The sequence below is a fragment of the Salvelinus sp. IW2-2015 genome, linkage group LG32, assembly GCF_002910315.2.
Source record: "Salvelinus sp. IW2-2015 linkage group LG32, ASM291031v2, whole genome shotgun sequence".
NCBI lineage: Eukaryota > Metazoa > Chordata > Actinopteri > Salmoniformes > Salmonidae > Salvelinus > Salvelinus sp. IW2-2015.
In genome coordinates, this window is record NC_036871.1 from 20,401,332 (window position 1) to 20,427,615 (window position 26,284).

The 26,284-nt window shown below is 43.2% G+C and overlaps 1 protein-coding gene across 1 annotated transcript in view; it reads left to right on the forward strand.

Annotated features, from left to right (window-relative positions):
• Positions 1-1,217: 1,217 nt before the first annotated feature.
• Positions 1,218-26,284, forward strand: part of LOC111956845 (translation initiation factor eIF2B subunit gamma) — a 46,740-nt gene continuing 21,673 nt past the window's right edge. The window contains exons 1-5 of the mRNA XM_023977506.2: positions 1,218-1,513; positions 1,812-1,973; positions 3,348-3,505; positions 15,227-15,386; positions 15,768-15,879. Of these exons, the coding sequence (XP_023833274.1) occupies positions 1,826-1,973; positions 3,348-3,505; positions 15,227-15,386; positions 15,768-15,879 (578 nt within the window). The 5' untranslated portion in view covers positions 1,218-1,513; positions 1,812-1,825. The remainder of the gene's footprint in view (positions 1,514-1,811; positions 1,974-3,347; positions 3,506-15,226; positions 15,387-15,767; positions 15,880-26,284) is intronic.

The following is a 26,284-nucleotide window of genomic DNA, read 5'->3' on the forward strand; positions in this document are numbered from 1 at the left end:
CATTACCTGCCAGTTGGCAAACTTTGCTCCCATCATCAACACATGATTATCCGGGTGGTCTAATAGCTGTTTTTCACCACAGTAAACATTCTTGTGTCTGAGCAGTGCTATGTCAAGGTGACTAGAAGGAGTTTAAAATGTTTTCTCATAGTTAAGTCACTGAACATTTACAAAGTTACACTGTATAAAGATATAAATGAAGAACAACAGCAAAGGTGCTAGACGAGAGCTAAGAAATGTCCATTTAACAGCAATGTCTGTTAGCGTTCCCTCTTTTTCTCCTTCTCTCCCTTTTTCTCCCTCTCTTCAGAGTGAACTGCAACAGCATGTCCTCTTATTCCAATGTTTCCTCAACAGGCAGCTACCAATGAAGCTCATCTCCTGTCCAGAGAAAACAAAGCCAAGCCACATTCCCAGCGTTCAATTTGCTGTTACATCGGAGGTCGGTGAATTGGGGTTTGGGCTCTGTCTGGAAGAGCTGGGTGGCTGGTAATCTGCACTGGTGGGGGCCTCAGCCTGGTCCCTGGAAATTACTGGTGTGAATATTTACAGATGCAAGATCTTAATTTGAACAGTCTTTTGTTGCTGAGAACTGTTCTGCACTACAGGAAATGCCAACGTGTAGTGTATTTGAGTTTTAAAAAGTATACTAAAGTTTGTAAATTCTACTTAGAATTTTCAAAACTGGATTTGCCCTAACGAAAAAATGTATCAGCCCCTATAAAAACGTCCATTCATTATAATCCACATAATAATTCACATTTCCAGTTGCTGCAGGAATCTTTTCCTGCTGTAGCAAACTGGCTCCAATTAATATCCTACATCTGTAGGAACGATCTTCATGTGAAGACACACACAGTACATTTTCAGCTTTCCTTTCCTAAAAATGTATTTTTAAATGATAAAATCATGGTAATAAACTTCATAGAAATATTTAAAACCATCAATGTTTTCAAAAGAGCACGTCAACAAAATAGCAAATTAACATGGTGATAGCCTAGATAAAAAGCTGGGATAGGATCTAATGGAAAACAGCAGAAATGTGAAAAAGCCAAAAGTGATCTCGTTCTCACAAAAACAAACCACAAACATATGATGATGATGGTAATGATAATGATGATAGCGTTGTTTTTTTACTGTGTCAATCCTGAATTGTTGTAGTCTGACCAATGACTGTAGGTAGGAACCTTATATACACAGGCTCTAGTTTTCTCCCGGAGTGATTTCATCAATGGTAGCAAAGTGTCATCATACAAGCTAGCATGCCGCTAGTCAGTTTAGCGAACTGTCTCTAATATTGTTTTATTATTTCACTAAAAGTTATTACCACGTATCGGTGAAGGTCTTTACATATTATAATAACATCACGATATTTTGTATCTCGGTTGAGGCTGTGGAACTTTTCAGGATTAAGAACTCTTAGTTAGCTAGCTTGTAAACAGTGACTGTACAGCACTGTCATTTGGGTGACAAGCGTGTTGCTGCTGAATAAACCGCTGACGTTATCCAATAGGTAGGTCACGCATGTGATTTGTTTCATCTACTACTAGGGGTCATAACCTGACAATTTGGTATTACTTTTTGCACGTATTGAATCAATGTGTTAGCTACAGTAACGTTAGCTGACTGCATATGTTTGTGTGTCGCTAGTTAGAGCGTGCTAGCTTTACGATTTTGGGATAATGCAATAACTTGCTAACTGTTTGGTGTCAACAAGAGAGCAAGTCTGGTTATCAGTACAATCATGTTGACGTGGTCACAAATTTGACGTGTGTGTGTGTGTGTGTGTGTGTGTGTGTGTGTGTTCCCAGGTGTATAACAGCAGATGGAGCTGCAGGCGGTATTGATGGCCGCTGGTGGTGGGTCTCGTATGATGGACCTAACCTACAACACCCCCAAACCTCTGCTACCTGTAGGAAACAAGCCCCTCATCTGGTACCCCCTCAACCTGCTGGAGAGAGTTGGGTTTGAAGGTAATATTCTCTACATTTATGGCTCGATCCAATCAAACCCACTTTGGTGTATTACTGTTACACATTTTTTCATTATCAAATAAAATCCCCAAATCCTGGTTTTGTTTACTACAACAACCAGTTAGACGCACTCACTGGTAGATGCTTCCGTTTTCAGAATAAGAGTTGCATGTCTGTGGGCAGTATCAGTAGTTTGTAACCAATGGCCCAATAGATGTCACATAGGGACTGTCAGTCAAAAGTACTGCTCTAGTGCTATCAGTTGCAGAGTCATTCTTTTTAAAAGGACATATACCACCTTTACAATGGCCTCCTACTCCAAGACGCGTTACGTAGTATTTGTTTCAGACATAAGGAGGAGTTGGTCTATAGCCTAGCTAACATGTTTTTTGGAGTATGTGAGTTTAGCTAGCATACTTAAATATTGCAGTTAAGACCAAGTGAATGCATGGGTAGACCTATTTACAGTGTTTATAGGTCCCAGCTGTGGTCAGTTTGCTGCCAGGCCTCACCAGTCAGGCTGCATTTGGGTAATGATAAGTTGAAGGTAATTATTGGGGGATAAATGACAAAGATTGTTATAAAGACTACTATTTTCCACTCTAATCATATGCCTCGGGGCTTGATATAGGACTCCTTTCGGCCTAGTTGTAACTTTCATAGCCATCCACTGTGGTCTGGGAAAGCTGTTCTTGTCCACCTGTGTGCTTCGGTAAAGTGCACGTCAGGGCCCTCCACTGGAGTATCAGTCTTCTAGAAGGTGTGGTGTTTGGAAGGGGTGAGTGGATTTTGGGGGTGATTTTTTTATGATTTCTTGTTGAGTTCCTCATTATCGTTAGTGTTGAAGTAACCTAAAGCAAGGTTTTATCCCACCAAAAGAAACTCACGCTAACTGCTTTTATTGTTAATAGGAGTCCAGTTTCACTAATTGGTGCATAGAAATAGGCTATAGGGAGTTTGCAAATGGAGATAATGTAGCGAAAGTTGACATACTATCCCACCTGGAATACATGTTCTAGTCAGAGCCCTCCCAGTCCATATAGTAACTTCATGTGTGGCAGTACTTACTGTGAGAAGCCAACTAGTAAGGCCCTGCAATTAGATTTTACAAGGCTAAATAAGGCAACAGTAAACAAACAAGTTTGGATGAAACATTTATACAGTCAAGACTCCATTACAAGACTTCCTTGCAATGTTCTCGATGTGTAAATAAATCTATCACAAGCTCTGTTTCCATTGGAAGTGTTTTGAATGATTTCCCTAATGTATCTTCTGCCAGTAAGCACATTGTCTAATATGTTCGGTCATTGTCATCTGTCCCATTTGCTTGACTGGGTTTAGTCTTTCTAAATGTCTTTTATTTGTCCTCTCTAGAGGTAATTGTTATCACAACGAAAGAGGTGCAGAAGATGATCAGCACAGACCCCAAGGTGAAGCTGGATGTGAAGATGAAGTTAGACTTGGTGTGTATCCAGGAGGATGCTGACATGGGCACYGCCGACGCCCTCAGACACATCCAGCAGAAAGTCAAGGTGGGTGGAATGGCACCCTACCATTTGGGATGCATACATAGACCGTTGATCTCAGAGCCAGATTGGCTGCTCTCTCTGCCACCGCATTGGCTGGATCTACTGTGGGTGCTCCTGGGGGATAAATCCTAATTGAGTTATGGGTGTGTTACTCATATATATATATATATATATATATATATATATATATATATATATATATATATATATATATGATTTGTATAAGTATACTGTACAGGCGTATCAATACAGACATTATTAGTGTATGTCTAACAGTCCAAGTCAACAATGTCTCATAGTGGAGCACCTCGTAGATAAAGTGGAATCAATGATTAATTGCTTTGGAATTTGGGGGGGCCACAGAGTCAGCTTTAGGCACTACGGATGACTGATCATTTCAAAAAAGAAAAGGGGAAAAAATGCCTGCACAAATGTTCTCACAGTATGTCAGTGTTTTAACCGGACCATGTGGGTAGGGGGGGTTCATCCAGTGAGGGAGCGAGGGTACTACTAGCCCCTGAATGAGCCTATAGAAGACAGGCGCCCCATGTTTCACCTGGACACAGTATGGAAAGACTGAGGTCAGCGAGACTATTGAAGCAGGAGATCCTGTGTGCCGCTGGGCGACCACTGATCCGTGCGTTCCTGGCTCCGGCTAAGCGACGGGCCTCATTTCACCTGCTGAAAACCTGCCTCCCCATCCCCTCCCTCCAGCCATTGCCCTCCCTCCCCCTCCCCTCGCTGCTCTCCAAACAGATGATGTCAGAAGCAGTCCGTTGCTGTCCAACGTGCAGGGTGGTTCACTGAAACCCACCCTGGTCTGTTGCATTTTGGAGCCCGTACAGGGAGACGTGTGGGGAATCTGGGTCGTTGTGAGGGGTTTATATTTTGTATTTTTTGTCAAAATTAGATCATATTCAATTATTTTTGTTATGGTGTTATACTGGTTGGTACTGTAACTGTACAAAGTATTAAGTTCAGACTTAAGAGTGATTGTGGTGCTCATCATGAGTCCCTATTCAGACTCCCTATTTGCGTTAACTTACAGTAAAACCACGTTACAAAAACAAATACATATTCATTAACTGTCTGGGGGCAAACAGAACCAACCGGCCTCAGCTGGCCTCCAGGGTGATGAGAGAACTGGCTCCAGCATGCTCCTTTCCTTCCCTCCCAGTGCCTCCACATGCCTTTATTCCTAATCCACCACAGTCACGTAGATTAAAGGCATTGAGTTGCACAGCACACAAACAGACACTGGGGTGATGAGAGAGGACACCTGGCAATGGGGCTCCAAATCCCTGCATAGGAATCACTCTGTCGTCTCTCCCCTCCCAGACCATCTCCTCACACGAACACACTGCGCCCGGAGAATGATGGGTGTATCTTAGTAAATACTGTTCCATTTGCCTAAAGTCACCTATTGATAAAAGATTAGTGTACAAGCACTTTCTGTTCAGTGCAGTGATTAAGCATTAAGCCACTTTGACGTTTGCCCCTCTTTACTTGGTTGGACATTCTGGGGAAGAAGCAGCAGTGAGTCCAGTATGTATGACACAGAGCAGCAGGCTTTTCATGTGAGTGGGGACACAGGAGACATGGTTGAGTGAGAGCGGGAGGTCAGGAGTTCTTGCTATTCCCTCCCGTGCACACACAGACAGACACACACAGAGCTTTTGGTAGAGCTCCCCCTCTGTCATAAGTGCATGTAATAGAAGAGACTACACTCTGTATAATCACAATTTGAATTAGGCTTAAATAAGTTTAAACCTCTCAATCTTTGTTTTCTGATATTACATTTTTGACATGTGTTGGAGATGAAGTATAAATTAGAATGATTATATACGAATTGTAATTTCAATGCAATTTTTACTATTGTAGGCTATTAGTAGGGCCGTTCCACCTCAAAAAGCACAAGAGGATTTCGACACTCACTATATCAGATTGTCCTGAAATTGTTTCTGCAGTTAGAAAATGATAAGATTAGCAATCTTGAAACTTTATTTTGTTGAAATATAATTTGATCTCTGAGAAATTACACTAATTGATTGTGAGCAAGACAAAGGAGCTCATCGTGGACTATAGGAAATGGCCCACATTAACACCAACTGGGCTGAAGTGGAGCAGGTTGAGAGTTTCAAGTTCCTTGGTTTCCACATCACCAATGAACTATCATGGTCCAAACACACCAAGACAGTTGTGAAGAGGGCACGACAAAACCTTTTCCCCCTCAGGAGATTGAAAAGATTTGGCATGGGTCCCCAGATCCTCAAAGTTCTACAGCGGCACCATCGAAAGCATTTCACAGTAAGGTCTACAACTGTTGTATTCGGMGCATGTGACAAATATAATGTTATTTTATTTTAATTTCTAGGATTCAGATTATATTAAATAAATATAGTACCCAATATCTGATTTGGACCCATTAGCTACCAATGAAATATATATCACAAATTTGAATTTCACCCCATCTCAAAATCTAATGGTTTTGACTGTTTGGAAGTTTTTAGTGAGCTTCTTTTCTATTCCTGCTTTGACCATAACAGTGTGCCTTGCAAAGGGATTTTATTTCCTCGTTATGAAATTATCAACTTTGCCCAGTATATCTAAAAAACACTGATTGTTTAAAGCAAAACTACCAAAACCTTTGCTGATGGTGAACCTGATCAATTGGGGGAAATATATATTGTAAGCAGTGCTTGACTCGGACAGGAGCTCACCGGAGCTGCGTTCCGGCACCTCAAATATTCTACTGCTTGAGCTCCTGATCCTCTCATAGAATATTAGCTAAAAAGTATTGTGGAGCACCTAAATGTAAACAGTACCGGCACCTAAAAAGGAGTACCGGCACCTATTTCAGTCCAAGCACTGATTGTAAGCCCCGTTCAGCAGGTAGCCTATAGCCAGATAGATAACAATAACCTAGCAAATGACATAGGTTGTCACTCAACTAATGAAGCCTAATATCGCACAAGCCATTTTAGCACTTGAATGCTGAAGGTGCTGTGCGGATGTGCAAGATCAGGAACAGACCGCCTACCTTCCGTTGGTCAGAGAGCAAAGCTGGACATAGTGAACATTTCGACTGGAATACTAATATGCCCTGGGGTTGTTAGGCATGTAAAATGACTTGTAGATCAATGACTATCAACGCATCAGTGGTCATAAACATTTTACCATCCCCAAAATGTTGCAGTTATAAAGCTAATTCTACACATTTTGCCATGGGGCTTAGAGAACATTTGCAGTTTAAAAGCTAATTTCCTGCAATTCTACACATTTTGCTATGCATTATGCCTTGTTCTTATGACTCAAACATTGTAACAAAATAAATGGGGGCACCATGCCATGACATTTTTAGTGATTTTCATTCTCCCTGACTGTCTAGTTTATATTTTGGTGATTTGTTTGTTCTCAAATATGATCTTATTAAAAAATGTAGGTGTGATGCTGCTTAATGCATGTAGTGGAAACACTATGTTTGACAAATAATATGAATTGCTTCTCTGTACTATGTAATGTATTCTCTGTGAATTTGGGGATGTTTAAAAAAAAAAAAAAATCCCTGGTCAGAGAAATTAGTCATGGAAATATTTACCATGAAGTAGTGTGAAAGTACCAGGTTTTGACCACTAGATGCCACAGTTCCTGCTATACCGCCACGCTATTTTATCCATTTTGCTGGTCTCTTGTGTTTTATTAACTTTGGGTAGAAAACCAATAGTTGTCTCATTATGAAAATAAATCAATTGTGTCGTCATCCTCCATGAAAACAAATCAGTTTGTCCTAATAGCAACCTAATGCTTCAACCCAACTCTTCTTGAATAGTCCAAGTGTCAGCTGTCTGAAAGGGCTCTCCATATGCAATTCTCATATGAAGATTTTTCCTACAAGCCCAGAACTTTGATGGAGAAATAGGCTAGGGACTAAAATGTTGTGACAACCCAAAAAAATTATTAATGCATGGCAGTCAATAAAATGATAAAATGATGTTTTTCAATAAAATGATCAGGAAACAGCTCTATATGTATTGTGAATAGTGACATTAAACCCTTTACCATTGAATACCATTATAGACCATAACATTGAAACCATTAGAACTGCTGTGGCCTAATGGTTTGCTTGTTCAGCAGGAATGGTCTAACAGTAATCCAGACCTTTTTGAAGAGAATAAACCACACACAAAGGGGCCATTTCCTGGACACCGATAAAGCATAAAAGGGCAGATTTGTTTCATGGAGGACAGGCTTGAATTGTGAGGATTATTTTCATCATGCACCAAATATATTGGTTTTCTACCCTAAATTACAAAGAAAATGCTGTGATCTATTTAATAAACACAAGAGACTAGCAAAATGGATGTGTGGCAATATAGCAGGAACAGTGTCATCTAGTGGTCAAAACCTGGTACTTCCACACTGGTAAATAATGGACACAAACTCAATTACTAATTTCTCTGAACTGGGGGAAAAAACATCACCAGATTCACATGGAATACATTACATAGTAAAGAGAAGCAATATTTTAAGCCGCAACTTCATACTACACTGAACAAAATATAAACGCGACATGTAAAGTGTTGGTCCCATGTTTCATGAGCTGAAATAAAAGATCCCAGAAATGTTCCATATGCACAAAAAGCTTATTTCTCTCAAATGTTGTGCACAAATTTCTTTACATCCCTGTTAGTGAGCATTTCTCCTTTGCCAAGATAATCCATCCACCTGACAGGGGTGTGGCATATCAAGAAGCTGATTAAACAGCATTATTATTACACAGGTGCACCTTGTGCTGGGCACAAAGAAAGGCCACTCTAAAATGTGCAGTTTTGTCACACAGCACAATGCCACAGATGTCTCATGTTTTGAGGGAATGTTCAATTGGCATTCTGACTATGGGAATGTCCACCAGAGCTGTTGCCAAAGACTTGAATGTTAATTTCTCTACCATAAGCCGCCTACATCATAGTTTTAGAGAATTTGGCAGCACATCCAACTGGCCCCACACCTGCAGACCATGTGTACGGCATTGTGTGGGCGAGCGGTTTGCTGATGTCAACTTGCTGAACAGAGTTCCCTATGGTGGCGGTGGTGTTATGCTATGGGTAGGCATAAGCTACGGACAACGAACACAATGACATTTTATCTATGGAAATTTGAGTGCCCAGAGATACCATGACTAGATCCTGAGGCCCATTGTCGTGCCCTTCATCCGCCGCCATCACCTTATGTTTCAGCCTGATAATGCACAGCCCCATGTCGCAAGGATCTGTACACAATTCCTAGAAGCTGAAATTGCCCCAGTTCTTCCATGGCCTGCATACTGAAAGATGTACAGAGATCCTTGCTGAAAACCTGCTCCAGGGTGCTCACTGGACAACGACCCTAAGGACACAGCCAAGTCAATGCAGGAGTGGCTTTGGGACGAGTCTCAATGTCCTTGAGTGGCCCAGCCAGAGCCCGGACTTGAACCTGATCGATCATCTCTGGAGAGACCTGAAAATAGCTGTGCAGCGACTCTCCCTATCGAACCTGACAGCTTGAGAGGATCTGTGGAGAAGAATGGGAGAAACTCCCCAAATACAGGTGTGCTAAGCTTGTAGCGTCATACCCAAGAAGACTCGAGGCTGTAATTGCTGCCAAAGGTGCTTTATAATTTTGTAATTTTACTTATATGAATACTTATGTAATTTATTTATTTTATGTTTTATACATTTGCTCAAATTTCCAAAAATCTGTTTTTGATTTGTCATTGTGGAATGCCAACTTGATGAAAAAACAACATTTTAATCCATTTTAGAATACTTTCTGAATGCACTGTATTTATATATTTTTTTACCTTTAACTAGGCAAGTCAGTTAAGAACACATTCTTATTTTCAATGACGGCCTAGGAACGGTGGGTTAACTGCCTTGTTCAGGGGCAGAACGACAGATTTGTACTTCGTCAGCTCGGGGATTCGATCTTGCAACATTTCAGTTACAAGTCCAACGCTCTAACCGCTAGGCTATCTGCTGCCCCACATTGGATGTTGGGGTGGGATAGGCATGTGCTAAGGGTCGTCAATGGGTGGCTTTTGATTTTTGGGTGGGGATTCCCCAGCTCTTACTCAGTAGGAAGAAGTTGGGTACTATATTTATTGGATATTATCTGAATCCTATAAATTAAAAGGGCCAATTTTGGTGCAATCAATTAGCTTAATTTCTCTGAGGAAAATTGTTTTATTAAAAAAAAAAAATTGTGCCCATCTTACCTGTTTCTTACTACAGAAGCAATTTCAGAACAAATTGGCTTGCTGTAATGACATGGAATGACTCAGTAGCCTCATCTACATAATTTGTATAGTATGTACAAAATACATATTGAAGCAGACATCCCTCCACATTATTAATTTTAATAGTGTAAACACTTTCTTCATGTCAAACACACATAACCCAAACTGTTAAATCGAGATCAGTTGTCACTGGAATGTCTCGCTACAATGTAAATGTCAAATTGACAGCGCTCAGCAGAGACTTAGCCTAACTGCTGAAACCAGAGGTGTCTGACTGATTGCACTGTGTGTGTGTGTGTGTGTGTGTCTGCTGTGTGTGCATGTGTCTGTCTATGGACTGTGTGGAGACAGCAGGAATAGCAGGCAGGCCCTCTTGTCAGACACACCCTCTCCTCTCTCCAGTGTGCTACATTCAGGGTGGTCTCACCTGGCTGGGAGGGGAGGGAGCCTGGGAGGGGAGCAGGGCCTTGGGGCAGCCAGGCAGAACCAGGCAGGGGAGGAAGGCAGTGTGTGGGTGGCCCTGACCTAACCACCAGAGATCAGGCCTGCTAAATTGCCACAAACCCCGTCAGATGATCCTCCAGCTGACACCATTCCAGTGTCACACAGTCTGCATCCCAAATGGCACCCTACTCGCTATCTAGCTCACTACTTTTGAACAGGGCTCAGACTACCTTCAGCCGTCACTCCGCCTCCGATCCACCGACCGGACAGCGTGTGGAGCGACAGACCGATAGCTCCCTCACGACCGGCTGCAACAAAGGGATGTTTGTTACTTTTGGTGGTTGGTTAACTTGGTACTCAAAAATAGAAATTAGTGCTATATGTTTAGCCATTAGGAGCGGCCTAGCGGATCGGTTTACCTTGACATCGTGACTTCAGCTAATGGGGGATTATCCCAGCTGTTGACAGCATACATCATTGTACGGCCAGATGTACTTACCCGTGTATTAGATACAGTGCCTTCAGAAAGTATTCACACCTCTTGACTTATTCCACATTTTGTTCGTTTACAAAGTGGGATGAAAGTGGATTTAATTGTATTTTCTTTTGTCAACAATCTACAAAAAATACTCATGTTTTGAAAATAAAACACTAATATATCTTGGTTAGATAAGTATTCAAAAACCCTTAGTCAATATATGTAAGAATTACAGTGGGGAGAACAAGTATTTGATACACTGCCGATTTTTGCAGGTTTTCCTACTTACAAAGCATGTAGAGGTCTGTAATTTTTATCATAGTTACAATTCAACTGTGAGAGACGGAATCTAAAACAATAATCCAGAAAATCACATTGTATGATTTTTAAGTAATTAATTTGCATTTTATTGCATGACATAAGTATTTGATACATCAGAAAAGCAGAACTTATATTTGTACAGAAACCTTTGTTTGCAATTACAGAGATCATACGTTTCCTGTAGTTCTTGACCAGGTTTGCACACACTGCAGCAGTGTGTGCAACTCCTCCATACAGACCTCTCCAGATCCTTCAGGTTTCGGGGTTGTCGCTGGGCAATACGGACTTTTTGCTCCTCCAAAGATTTCTATTGGGTTCAGGTCTGAGACTGGCTAGGCCACTCCAGGACCTTGAGATGCTTCTTACGGAGCCACTCCTTAGTGCCCTGGCTGTGTATTTCGGGTCGTTGTCATGCTGGAAGACCCAGCCACGACCCATCTTCAATGCTCTTACTGAGGGAAGGAGGTTGTTGGCCAAGATCTCGCGATACATGGCCCCATCCATCCTCCCCTCAATACAGTGCAGTCGCCTGTCCCCTTTGCAGAAAAGCATCCCAAAGAATGATGTTCCACCTCCATGCTTCACGGTTGGGATGGTGTTCTTAGGGTTGTACTCATCCTTCTTCTTCCTCCAAACACGGCGAGTGGAGTTTAGACCAACAAGCTCTATTTTTGTCTCATCAGACCACATGACTTTCTCCCATTCCTCCTCTCCCTTGGGTAAACTTCAGATGGGCTGGACACCGCTGGCTGAGCAGGGGGACCTGCGTGCGCTGCAGGATTTGAATCATGACGGCATAGTGTGTTACTAATGGTTTTCTTTGAGACTGTGGTCCAGCTCTCTCAGGTCATGACCAGGTCCTGCGTGTAGTTCGGGGCTGCTCCTCACCTTCCTCATGATCATTGATGCCCCACGAGGTGAGATCTTGCATGGAGCCCCAGACCGAGGGTGATTGACCGTCGTCTTCAACTTCTTCCATTTTCTAATAATTGCGCCAACAGTTGTTGCCTTCTCACCAAGCTGCTTGCCTATTGTCCTGTAGCCCATCCCAGCCTTGTGCAGGTCTACAATTTTATCCCTGATGTCCTTACACAGCTCTCTAGTCTTGGCCATTGTGGAGAGGTTGGAGTCTGTTTGATTGAGTGTGTGGACAGGTGTCTTTTATACAGGTAACGAGTTCAAACAGGTGCAGTTAATACAGGTAATGAGTGGAGAACAGGAGGGCTTCTTAAAGAAAAACTAACAGGTCTGTGAGAGCTGGAATTCTTACTGGTTGGTAGGTGATCAAATACTTATGCCATGCAATAAAATGCAAATGAATTACTTAAATCATACAATGTGATTTTCTGGATTTTTGTGTTAGATTCCGTCTCTCACAGTTGAAGTGTACCTATGATAAAAATGACAGACCTCTACATGCTTTGTAAGTAGGAAAACCTGCAAAATCGGCAGTGTATCAAATACTTGTTCTCCCCACTGTACCTTTTGCAATGATTACAGCTGTGAGTCGTTAATGGTAAATCTGAGGTTTTCACAGCTGGATTGTACAATAGTTGCCCATTATTCTTTCTAAAATTCTTCAGTCTCTGTCAAGTTATTTGATTGACAGCCATTTTCAAGTCTTGCCATAGATTTTCAAGCAGATTTAGGCCACTAGGCCACTCCGGAACATTCAATATTGTCTTGGTAAGCAACTCCAGTGCATATTTGGCCTTGTTTTAGGCTTTTGTCCTGCTGAGAGGTGAATGTATCCAAGTGTCTGTTGGAAAGCAAACTGAACCAAGTTTTCCTCTAGGATGTTGCCTGTGCTTAGCTCTATTCCCTTTCTTTTTATCCTAAAAAAATCCCTAATCCTTGCAGATGACAAGCATACCCATAATACGATGCAGCCACCACCATGCTTGACAATATAAAAGTGGTACTCAGTGACGTGTTGTGTTGGATTTGCACCAAATATAAAACTTTATTCAGGATAAAAACTGAATTTCTTTTCCACATTTTTTGTAGTATTATTTTAGTGCCTTATTGCAAACAGGATGGATGTTATGGAAACATGTTATTCTGTACAGTCTTCCTCCTTTTCACTCTGTGAATTGGGTTAGTATTGTAGAGTAACTACAATGTTTTTTTGATCTGTCAGTTTTTTCTCCCATCACAGCCATTAAACTTGAACTGTGTTTTAAAGTCACCATTGGCCTCATGGTGAAATCCCTGAGTGGTTTCCTTCCTCCCCAGCAACAGAGTTAGGAAGGGCACATGTATCTTTGTAGTGACTGGGTGTATCGATACAACATCCGAAGTGTAATAACTGCACCATGCTCAAAGGGATATTCAATGTCTGCTTTTTACATTTATTTTTTACCCATCAATAGGTGCCCTTTGCGAGGCATTGGAAAACCTCCCTGGTCTCTGTGGTTGATGCTATTTATGTGACTTGTTAAGCAGATTTTTACTCCTGAACTTAACAAAAGGGTTGAATACTTACTGACTAATTTTTGTATTMATTTGTAAACATTTCTAAAAACATCATTCCACTTTGACAAAATGGGGTATTGTGTGTAGATCAGTGACACAAAATCTCAATTTATAAAATTTTAAATTCAGGCTCTTGCCCAACAAAATGGAGAAAAAGTCAAGGGGTGTGAATACTTTCTGAAGGCACTGGTATGTATGTATGTATGTATGTAGTTATATGAACTGAATATGATTAAATGTAGCCTTTATTTTGGGTAATGTAACTGATGCCTCTAAGGGACACTCAAAGGGAGATATTTTCTTTTTTTAAAGTTACTTTCGTGATTTACTGTGAATTATTTTTTTTCAGAGCTTCACAAAATCTTTCTTCTGTGTTGAAGGCTTCTATGTTTTCAGTGTTGAAACCAAACCCCCACTCCCACACATGTCTGTTCCAACAATTAAAACCTGTCTTTTGGGGTCTGAAATAAATAGCCTAACCATAGTGTTGGATTAGCAGGAGAAGATGCTCCTGTAGTGTCTCTCCAGTAGCAGTGAGAGAGACCGAGACAGTGGAGTTGAGGGGCCCTGGCTCTGGCCTGGTTGTTATCTGTTGGCCATGTGTGCTACCGTGGAGTAGAGCAGAGCCAGACTGCTAAGCTGCATGCCCCGGGTGCAGAACGTCACGGCAGGGCCTCTCCACAGGCCTCCCCAATGAGGCATGCAGCCTTTATAGAGCCAGGCACGCTTTAACAGGCCCCGCTCCTCACTCGCCTTCCCTGTTTATTTATCCACAGGCCCAAGATGGCCAGAGCAGATGGGAACCAGACATCTCAAACAGAAACAATGGCAAATGCAGCGCAGGATTTATCGCTGGATTCCCCTGTGCCCCTTGCTACACTACGCTAGGATGCCTCGCTAGGAGTTAGGAGAGCACCATGTTTATCAAGGAGGTTCACCCTCCCTATCCACTCCTTCGATCTCTCTTCACCTCTCTCTCTCTATCTCCTCCTCTCTCTCTACCTCTGTCTCCACTTCCCCCTTATGAACCCATTTTTGTTGTGACTGTAGTTAAGAAAAACATAGCCAAACTTTTCATGCGCTATGGACTTCTTATGGAGCACCGTTGCCTCATATGTTCATGCACATCATTCGAGATGAATGTCACAGCTGCGAAGAAGCTCGGGTGTTTTGAGCATAACGTGAAGCTGGACGGAATAAACTGTATTTGAAGGCTGGAGTGTGATAACTTACTGAGCGTTGCCAGGGAACAGCTTAATGTCTATTCACTTTCATTAGAAGGGTGTTCTTCCTATTAGGCAGAATAATGTAATGGACTCTGATGTGAAAGGGTACTGGGCATGCTTTAGAAAAAGTTGAAGGGGAAATTGTCAGATCATCGCTGTCTTTTGTTTCATTTTAAAGTTTGGCGATAAACTAATGGTAACGAGTAAGCCCTTTTGACTAGTACCAGCTGTCATATTCTCCTATTCAAGTCAATGAACTGCTAATTGTTCTGAATTATCTGTATCAGTGCTACAATACAACTGTTTAGTGGGGCCTGATCCTTGAGTGAAAACACATCCTCTTCCTCTCAAAGCCCACTAACTACCTTAACATTAGTATTGTTTCATACCAACAGAACTCTGCTCCGGGTCTTGAGGTAAAGAGAGAATGCTTATAAATCTCTGTGGTCCTTCTCCCTCTCTCAAATTCTGATGAATGTGTGTTTCTCCTCCATGTCTCCCTCCAGACGGACATCTTGGTGTTGAGCTGTGACCTGATAACGGACGCTGCCCTCCACGAGGTGGTCGACCTGTTCCGGGCCCACAACGCTACCCTCTCCATGCTGATGAGCAAAGCCCACGAGTTCACCGAGACTGTTCCCGGACAGAAGGGCAAGAAAAAAAACGGTGTGATTCAGATGATTATAGCACAACAAGCATTATTACACCAGATCCTGCATTTGAGTTTGAGTCAACCAAAAATAGTGAATGCAGAACACTACTTCATGTCATCTGTCAGTATTTTTATGGATGATAAAATGGTACATTTCAAAGATTCATTCCCTAAAAAGGATATTCCCCAGTTAGCAAATGTTTATTGCGCTTGAAACAATCTACGATCAAACTCGTTGACATGTTTTATTTCTATATCTGTCTTATTAAACCGAGTGAAGGTCTGTAGGCCTAGATGTTAGTTTACAAGCCAGGCAGATGGCTAGCTTGTTAGTCGTGTGGTGAGATCTTAGCCATTGATGTGTGATTGTTCCTCTGGTGTCTTCCTTCTCCCAGGGGAGCAAAGGGACTTTGTTGGGGTGGATGGCACAGGAAAGAGGCTCCTCTTTATGGCCAACGAGGCCGACCTGGACGAAGGTCTGGTCATCAGGAAGTCCATCATGAGAAAGTGAGTATTACTTTATCACATTTAGTGGTTAAATGTAGACTCTACTAAAGGGCGTTGCCACGAACAGCACTGCAGATATTGCGATAAACAAGATGCAAGACGTATTTCCCACACAGTCATACACAGTATCTGTGCATGTGCATAGGTTCGCTTTACGCTGTTCGAGCATGGTAGGTGCGGGACCAAAACAGTGGGGGAGTTTAGCCTCGCGCTTCAATGCTCTTAGTTGTTGCGGAAATTGACCAACTGTGCTGTTTACTTTGTGCACCTACGTCATATCACTGAGTATACCTTTAAAAATGGTCTCCCCTCAAACCCAATAATGCCTATTGTCTGACTGGTGATGATAAATTGAAACTTATGAAATGTTGGCTGTATTCGTTTCCATTTCAAAAAATGTCATTGCCTTGTCAAATTAAATCCCCGTTCTCACTATTAATGATGTGACGTTTTCATAGCCTTACAAATAATGTGACCGAGTTGGTCTGGGTAGGAACTGGCAGTCAGGTACAATAACGCCTCCCCCGGTCTAACAATACAGGGATACATATTTTATCACTTCTCTTTTGAGTCTGACTCTTGAGTCTTTCCACTGGGCTGTCTTATCAACTGAACTGGGTTCAATTCCTATTTCAAAAACTTTATCTGTGCTTGTTTGAGCTTGAGCAACCATCACTCAACTGGCTCTCCAGGCAGGAAAAAGCAAATGCTTAACGCATTTGGAAGATCTCAAATAGTATTTGAACCCAGGTCTGTCTTATCAAGCCAACGTGTCTGTGTGTCTGTGTGTCTGTGTGTGTGTGTGTGTTGTGTGTGTGTGTGTGTGTGTGTGTGTGTGTGTGTGTGTGTGTGTGTGTGTTAGCACAGCGCAAGGCGTGGAGTGTTGAAGGGAACAATGCAAACTTGTTCAGATCTGACCCTGCATTTGTGTGGGATTGCTAATAAAAACACAGCACTCCCCAGCCTTGGCTGTCATGAGACTAACCAATTACTTCAGCTACACAGGGATTTGCTCCTGCTTTGGCTGTGTTCGGGCTGTTTTTCCACGGCAGACCTCCTGTTCCAGCTTAGCGCATGCTGTGGTCCTTTTTCTTTCACTTGTTCTCGCTCTCTTTTTCAAACATCCATGTAGGATTTATCGTTGTGCTGGGTGGTTGTGTGTGTGCTTGCATTTGGCTGCTCTTAAGCCGTCTATTTATGCTCTTATCTCATCGCCACCCTACGTCTTAAAGCGGCAATCAGCAGTAGAAACAATAATGCATTCTCCCTGCCCCATTTTCGGTTAAAAAGATGAGGCATGTGGCTGGAGAAATGTAACCACTCTCAAATTCATAGCTATGGCTACAAGGACTGACCGTCCATAATATCAAAACATGTTTTGAGGCTAAATTGTGTTTTACAAACGTTGGAGCAAAATAAACTTATATTTGGGGTTCTGATGGGGTACTACTCTCATGTTGAACTACTCTCATGAGGCATTTCTAAGTTATGTTAATCGCCAAGGGTTATGGGTTTGATTCCCGCTGGGGCCACTCATACATAAAATGTTTGCACGCATGACTATAAGTTTGTCACGTCCTGACCATAGAAAGCCTTTATTTTCTATGGTAGAGTAGGTCAGGGCATGACTAGGGGTTTAGTCTAGTTTATATTTTCTATGTGGGGTTCTAGTTTGTTTTTTCTATGTTGGTGTTTTAGTATGTTTCCCAATAAGAGGCAGCTGGGTATCGTTGTCTCTAATTGGGGATCATACTTAAGTAGCATTTTTTCCACCTGTGTGTTATGGGATATTGTTTTGAGTAGTGCACGTTACACCTCTGTAGTCACGGTTTGTTGTTCATTTATTGTTTGTTTTGCTAAGTTTCACTTTATAATAAATTATGTGGAACTGTACATTCGCTGCGCCTTGGTCCGTCTCTACACACGAACGTGACAAAGTTGCTTTGGATAAAAGTGTCTGCTAAATGGTATTTATTATTATGGTCCACAATGGATGTAGTAACTGCTGATTGCCTCTTTTTTTTTTTTTTTAAGCTTTAAAGCAGAATTCATGTTTGTTCAATTGCCAAAGGTGTAAATCCTACTTGACCAGATCAATAAAATGATCTATTGATGTAAAATACTTGCAAATGTACTGCCCACTACTAAATACATATTGGTATTAAGGCCATTTAGAGTTGATAAAACGTCATGCATAAGGAATTCGGATAATAAGGAACTAGAATAATGAACTAGATAGTCATATTCGTTTTTGAAAGAAATGGCAAACTTGCTCATCAAATACCCGTATGTCTAGTGTGCACAAAACGTATGAACCCATTAGTAGCATTATCTTGAGTCCCATGCGTGGTGTCTATGATGTCTGGGCTGAAAGAGCTGAAGCTGTCGACATCCTGGCTGGACCTGGACTGCAGCCCTGGGCCCATATTCATAAAGTAGTTATCTAGGACCAGGTCCTCCCTGTCCATATAATCTTATCCATTATGATCTTAAAGGCAAAACTGATCCCAAATCAGCACTCCTACGAGACCTTTTGTGAAGATGGGCCCAGGTCATGTGCCTTGGTCCTGGGCTTCTGGTCTGTGGACTGGTCCTGTTCACTGGTCTGGGCTGTGGGCTGCGGTTCTATGACCTATGTTCTAGGTTGTGGACTCTGGGCTGTGGGAGCTGGTCTGTTGGGAGCTCGTAAATACTTCAGGGAGCCAGAGCCACTGTAAATCCTGCCCAATAAGAGAGGGGCCGCACCAGCAGCTGCAAGCATGCTTCCCTGCAAAAGGAAATTGGCCACGCGCGCTAATGTGAGATACGCACACACATGCATGTAGCAAACACACACACACATCAGGATATCACACGCAGTTGTGGGCTTGTGGCACTACATTCATACTGAGCTTACTTACACTGAAATACTTGCATATAGGAAACATCTGAACATTTTGGCCTACACATGCACATTGAAAGACTGGCAAATTGTTTCTCCACAAACAGCCACAACATGCACAACCTCACAGGCCTGAAGTTTATTAGGCATGTTAACCCCAATCAAATTAAACGTCTAGTTGAGCTTTAAAATGGAAGTCGTCAATGAACCCTAGGCCACTTGTTGAAAGACTGAGGTGTATTGAGTTTGTCAGTCTTGTGATATCTTAAAGCTGTCGGCTAACTCTTCAGCTAGCATAAGTATCGATGCTTTGTCATTTATTTCAGCCCCAGATGTCAAAGGTCTCTGTTTCGACTCTGTTTCCCCCCATTAAGCCCCTTTTTCCTGAGCGTAGGAAGTTTGAGATGTCTGAAAGCCTCCCATACCAGCTCAAGTCATTCCCTGGCTGTTTGTCTAAGCTGTCTCCAGAGTCTTTCTTTACTTGTCTGCCGTTGTATTTAAACAGACATAGGCTGGGTGACGTATGGAATGGGATCGCTGGGCTGCTGTCACGTGTTGCTGTCCTATACTGTGGTACGGCTAACCTGGGACCAATGGCTTAACCACCACTCACTTCGGGCCACTCAATTCCTTTGTACAAATTTCCCATTGATATCAATGCATGAGTTATTCGAAGTTACAAACGCGGATCTTGGGCTAGGATAAGGTCATGATAAGCTGTAGTCCACACTACCTACCGAAAGAGTTTTAATCTGTATTCTTTGTAGCTGTTTACAAACCACAATAGTCAGAGGCTGGCACTAAGACAGCATTGAATGAGCTGTATTCCCCTATAAGAAAATGCTCACCCAGAGGCGGCACTCCTAGTAGCCGGGGACTTTAATGCAGGGAAACTTAAATCCATTTTACCAAATCTCTATCAGCACGTTAAATGCTCTCTCTCGCCCTCCATTTGGCAAATCTGACCATAATTCTATCCTCCTGATTCCTGCTTACAAGCAAAAATTCAAGCAGGAAGCACCATTAACTAGATCAATAAAAAAGTGGTCAGATGAAGCAGATGCTAAGCTACAGGAGTGTTTTGCTTACGGAATTCATCCAATGACATTGAGGAGTATACCACCTCAGTAATTGGCTTCATCGATGACGTTGTCCCCACAGTGACCGTACGTACATACCCCAACCAGAAGCCATGGATTACAGGCAACATCCGCACTGAGCTAAAGGCGAGAGCTGCCGCTTTCAAGGAGCGGGACTCTAACCCGGAACTTATAAGAAATCCCGCTATGCCCTCCGACGAACCATCAAACGGGACTAGGATCAAATCGTACTACACAGGCTCTGACGCTCGTCGGATGTGGCATGGCTTGCAAAACATTACAGACTACAAAGGGATCCACAGCTGCGAGCTTCCCATGACGTGAGCCTGCCAGACGAGCTAAACTACTTCTATCCTCGCTTCGAGGCAAATAACACTGAAACATGCATGAGAGCACCTGCTGTTCCGGAAGACTGTGCAATCACGCTCTCCGCAGCTGATGTGAGTAAGACATTTAAACAGGTCAACATTCACAAGGCCGCAGGGCCAGACAGATTACCAGAATTGCAGTAGAGCAGGTTGAGAGCTTCAAGTTCCTGGTGTACACATCACCAACAAGCTTGAACATGGTCCAAGCACACCGACAGTCATGAAGAGGGCACGACAAAACCTTTTCCCCCTCAGTTGACTGAAAAGATTTGGCATGGGTCCTCAGATCCTCAAAAGGTTATACAGCTGCACCATCGAGAGCATCCTGACTGGTTGCATCACTGCCTGGTGTGGCAACTGCTCGGCCTCCAACCGCAAGGCACTACAGAGGGTAGTGCGAACGGCCCAGTACATCACTGGGGCCAAGCTTCCTGCCATCCAGGACCTCTATACCAGGCAGTGTCAGGAAGGCCCTAAAAATTGTCAAAGACTCCAGCCACCCTAGTCATAGACTGTTCTCTCTGCTACCACACAGCAAGCGGTACCGGAGAGCGAAGTCTAGGTCCAAGAGGCTTCTAAACAGATTCTACCCCCAAGCCGTAAGACTCCTAAACATCTAGCCCAGACTTTTTGCATTGCCCCCCCCCCCCCYCTTTACACCACTTCTACTCTCTGGTGTCATCTATGCATAGTCACTTTAATTACTCTACCTACATGTATATACTACCCTAACCGGTACCCCTGCACATTGACTTTGTATCGGTACCCCCTGTATCAAGTCTCTCTATTGTTATTTTACTGCTGCTCTTTAATTACTTGTTACTTTTATCTCATTCTTATCTGTATTTTTTGGAAACTGCATTGTTGGTTAGGGGCTCGTAAGTAAGCATTTAACTGTAAGGTGAAGGTTGTATTTGGCGAATGTGACTAAGAAAAGTTGATCTTAAGTTAGTATTCAGCCCTTAAAGAACTTTCTCTTCCGTTCTAATGCCCTCATCCCTTGCTTTCTTTGATGCACTGATATTTGGCCTACATGTTACAGCAGGGTATGGTCAATATTCTTCAGAGACTCTTATTTTGATGACTTTTTAAAGGTATTGTTAGACAACCAGTGTTTGTTGGTTACCAAACTGCATGTTCTTGACCCCTGTCCTAGATTACCACCACGTTGTCCCATGCTAGTAGTCTGTGTGGTGACACCCTTCACTACCCATTTCCACATGTGAATGAAATGCAAGCTGAAAACATGCTACACATATGATGTAAGTTGGCCCCTGAATTGATTTGACAGTGTGAAGGCTCCTGCAGATTCCTCTCATACAATGTTGCTCCACTTTCCACTGTAAATCCAGCAGAGGTGAAGTCAGAGTCCTTGCTGTACTACCATAGTTTCATTCTCTTTTAGGATGAAATCATGGATTTGGTCAATCACTTGAGGTCTACAGTACTTGGTTCCCGCTAAACTAAATATATTTGAAGAATTTAGGACCATTGCAAAACAAGTAGCATGTGTCTCGTCCCCTGTGTGCCATGAAGCACACTCCTCAAACATTCCTCTCTTTAAATGGCGTCAATCTATTGTCCAATGGCAAGTGGCAAAGTTTGGGACGCTATACATTTAATTGCACGTTTTCCTAAGTAACTACCCAAGTCTGGAATTTTTTTGTCCCTTCATATTTACTTTCTGTGCTCAGACAAGAGAGGATACAAAGAGCCTAGGTCTTTATAGTAAAGCCCTGTGTAGCTGGCCGCTTGAGCAAATTTGCCTGGGCCTTGCGGTGGTGTTGACACAGACTAGGTCCAGAATAGCAGTTAGAACTGTCCCTTCAGAGAGAAGCACAAGGACCATTTACCTCACAGCGCTGCTGCCATGTGTAATGTGCTCGTTTAGGGCCTACTACACGTGAAGGTTTTTAGTAGTAAGTCATTAAGCTATTTGGAAATGAGTCACCCAAGCCCGAGGAGTCTTCCAACAATGTTCTGTTTCACTCACCAGCCAGGCCCTCTAGACCTGGTGTTCCCAAACTGTGGGGCGCGGCCCCTGGGGAGGAGGTGGCTTTAAACTTACTCTTGAAAGTTGTAATAGTAGAATGCACAAGGTGCAATTTCGAAATTGGATAGTGCATCATCAGTTCCTCTTGGTCATTGCATACCTTAGAGCTATATATAACTATAATGTCCAGCTCAACTAGCCCATTTCGGCTAACATTTTTTTGTTTTGTAGCTCATAGATATTGTTGTAATTTTTTGTCACAAAAATATCACATGAATACATGTTATACAGGGCAAAATGTATAGAATTGCACGAAAATGAGCTTTAAACCTGCAAAATTCTCTCCACCAACGAGGGGTGTGAACAGTTTGTCTCACTAACAGTGCTTGTGCCCATAGAAATAGACATGGTGCATCTGTGCAGGGGGGGCGGGATGTTCCCCAATGCTGGAAGGGGGCCCTGAGGGAAACATTTGTGAACCTCTGCTGTAGACTACCAGGAATTACACATTAAACTTGTTTGGCAAATGCAGTGGCTTTATGGCCAAACGATGTGTATTGTAGTTCTACTAAAATGATCATGCAAATGGAGGTCCTTCCTCCAGCATGTAGGCCTTCCCAGTAGACAGACTAGGCCTGTTGCTGCTCCTGCTTGTGTTTAACCATGGTGCAATTCTCCATAAAGGGCACACGTTAACCCACACCATTCTCCTCCACACCTCCAGCCACAACACACTGATCCCTGGGTATCTCTCCTGCTGGCCTGCCTCCCTGCCTGACTGCCCAGCCCCACAGGTGCCAAACAATGATGTCAGATGCTGGTTGTGTGCTATGATATTCCTGTCTCTGTTTTCAGCCCCTCGTTGGCGGGTTCAGCACATGTCCCCTCTGTGAGCTGGTTAATGGAATGGCTCAAAGTTGTAGTAATTTACCTCTTGCTTGTTTACCCGCTTCCCTCTTCCCCCTCAAAACATGATTTATACGGCCCGGCATCTGGTTCTGAAATCTGCATGGCCAAACAGAGCTGACTCATTCTCAATGCTTCAAATCGCATTCTTCACCCAAGAAAAGACGGAGCGGGGGAGGCAGTCACATAAAGTCCCGGAGATGAGATGGTTTTCTTATGGTCTCGCTTCATAAATGTCACATTTAGGGGAGGAGGAGAGAATGGGGGGCCCAGTTGACTGCAACACCACCCGGCAGGCTGGATAGCCGGGTCGCTATGATAGTGTTTCACCACTCTAATCATGGTGGAGGTTTGTCATCTATTTCACCTGATGCTCTGACCCAGAGGTCATGTAGAATATAGGCTAGTGAATGTACGGCTATGGTCTTATCTGACCCATTGCGTAGGTTCTGTCCAAGGAGCTGTTTATGGAGTCGGGTCACCTGGTCATACTTTAAGCGTAATTCAGAATCCAGAGACGTGATAGTCCAACGACCCATTGTGACATAGCTATGCGGCTCTAAGACCACCTTCCGCGGGGGACGCACAGCCCATCTGAACGTGGTGACGGTTGGAGAAATTGCTGCGCTGGGAATTCCAAAAGTATGAAAGCCAGTGGTCCAACATTCTATCATGCTGCTGTGCGTACCCGTACACGTTTTGGACTCTGAAGCATTTCACTGTAAGGTCTACTACACCTGTTGTATTCGGTGCATGTGACAAATAAAATTTGATTTGATATGTTTTATGTGAGCAGTGCTTATAGAGGCCTTCTCAGAGGATGAGACCTGCATTCACCATGGCCAGAACTGCAGTGAACAGAACACCAGCTTTTCTAACTGACACCACAGTCTTGGAGAGCTGATGTTTGGCCAGGGGTCGGCAACAGGCGGCCAGAGGAACCAAAACGGCCTGCAAGTGTTTTTTATTTTTTATCTTACAAATAAAAAGAGACGTGATCGTGTCTCTAATCAAGGTACGAAATTATTGTTATTTTCGGCCCGAGGCTGACTAGTTGCCTACCCCTGATGTAGGCTATTGTAGGCCATTTTGACTGCAGGTTTAGATTTAATTCTGTAACCAACATTATATTATCATGGTAATTTCACCAGAGCACTTCAAAATAAACCCCAACAGCAATTATTCTCCACTCAATCAAAGCTTTTTAACACATTGCTCCCACACCTTCTGATCCTCTGAGTTTTCCCTCTTTCTTTCTTCAGCTGCACCTCCCATTCCAATTCTCATACCGACTCAACAGATTCACAGATGGTGCAATCTCTTTTGCACTGCACACTGYCCTTTCCCACCTTGACAAAAGGAATACCTATGTGAGAATGCTGTTCATTGACTACAGCTCAGCGTTCAACACCATAGTGCCTTCCAAGCTAATCACTAAGCTAAGGACCCTGAGACTAAAAACCTCCATCTGCAATTGGATACTGGACTTTCTGACGGGCTGCCCAGGTGGTGAGGGTAGGCACCATATCCGCCTCGCTGACCCTCAACACGGGAGCTCCTCAGGGGTGCGTGCTTAGCCCCCTCCTGTACTCCCTGTTCACCCACAACTCCAACACCCATTTAGAGTTTGCTGACGACACGATGGTGGTAGGCCTGATCACCGGACGATGATGAGACCGCCTACAGGGAGGAGGTCAGAGACCTGACAGTGTGCTTCCAGGACAACAATCTCCCTCAACGTCAGCAAGACAAAGGGGCTGATCATTGACACCAAGAAACGGAGGGACGAGCACACCCCTATTCACATCGACGGAGCTGTAGTGGAGATGGTTGAGAGCTTCAAGTTCCTCAGTGTACACATCACTAAGGACTTATCATGGTCCAAACACACCAACACAGTCGTGAAGAGGGCACAACAACACGTATTCACCCTCAGGAGGCTGACAAGATTTGGCATGAGCCATCAGATCCTTAAAAACGTATACAGCTGCACCATCGAGAGCATCTTGACTAGCTGCATCACCTCTTGGTATGGCAACTGCTCGGCATCCAACCGCAGAGCGCGACAGAGGGTAGTGTGTAACGCCCAGTACATCAATGGGGCCGAGCTCCCTGCCATCGAGGACTTCTATACCAGGCGGTGTCAGAGAAGGTAAGGCACTAAAAAGGGTCAAAGGGTCTAAAAAGGTACTCCTGCCACCCAAGTCACAGTCTATTTCTCTCTGCTACCACATGGCAATTGGTACCGGAGCGCCAAGTCTGGGACCAAAAGGCTCCTGAACAGCTTCTACCCCAAAGCCATAATACTACTGAACAGTTAATTAAATGGCTACCCATACTTTCTGCTTTTCATTTACTACCTACATGTACATAGTGCTTCAATTAATCACAACCAAACCTACATGTATATTTCCTCAGTCAATCACCCTAACTACCTTGTACCCCAGTACACTGACTCGGTACCGGTACTCCTTGTATATAGCCTCGTTATTGTTATTTGATTGTGTTATTTGATTGTGTTACTACACTCATTTATTTAATTGTAAGTGCTGGTTAATTGTAAGTGCTGTTATTATGAAGTGGAAACGTCTATGAGCAACAACTGCTCAGCCGTGAAGTGGTAGGCCACACAAGCTCACAGAACGGGGCCACCAAGTGCTGAAGTGCGTATCACGTAAATATCATCTATCTTCAGTTGCAATACACACTACCAAGTTCCAAACTGCCTCTGGAAGCAACGTCAGTACAATAACTGTTTGTCGGGAGCTTCAGAAATGGGTTTCCATGGCCGAGCAGCCACACACAAGCCTAAGATCACCATGCGCAATGCCATGAGTTGGCTGGAGTGGTGTAAAGCTCGCCACTATTGGACTCTGGAGCAGTGGAAACTCATTCTCTGGAGTGATGAATCACGCTTCAACATCTGGCAGTACAACGGACAAATCTGGGTTTAGTGAATGCCAGGAGAACGATACCTGCCGCAATGCATAGTGCCAACTGTAAAGTTTGGAGGCTGTTTTTCATGGTTCGCGGTAGGCCCCTTAGTTCCTGTATAGATAAATCTTCACGCTACAGCATACAAAAATATTCTAGACGATTCTGAGCTTCCAACAGTTTGGGGAAGGTCCTTTCCTGTTTCAGCATGACAATGCCCCTG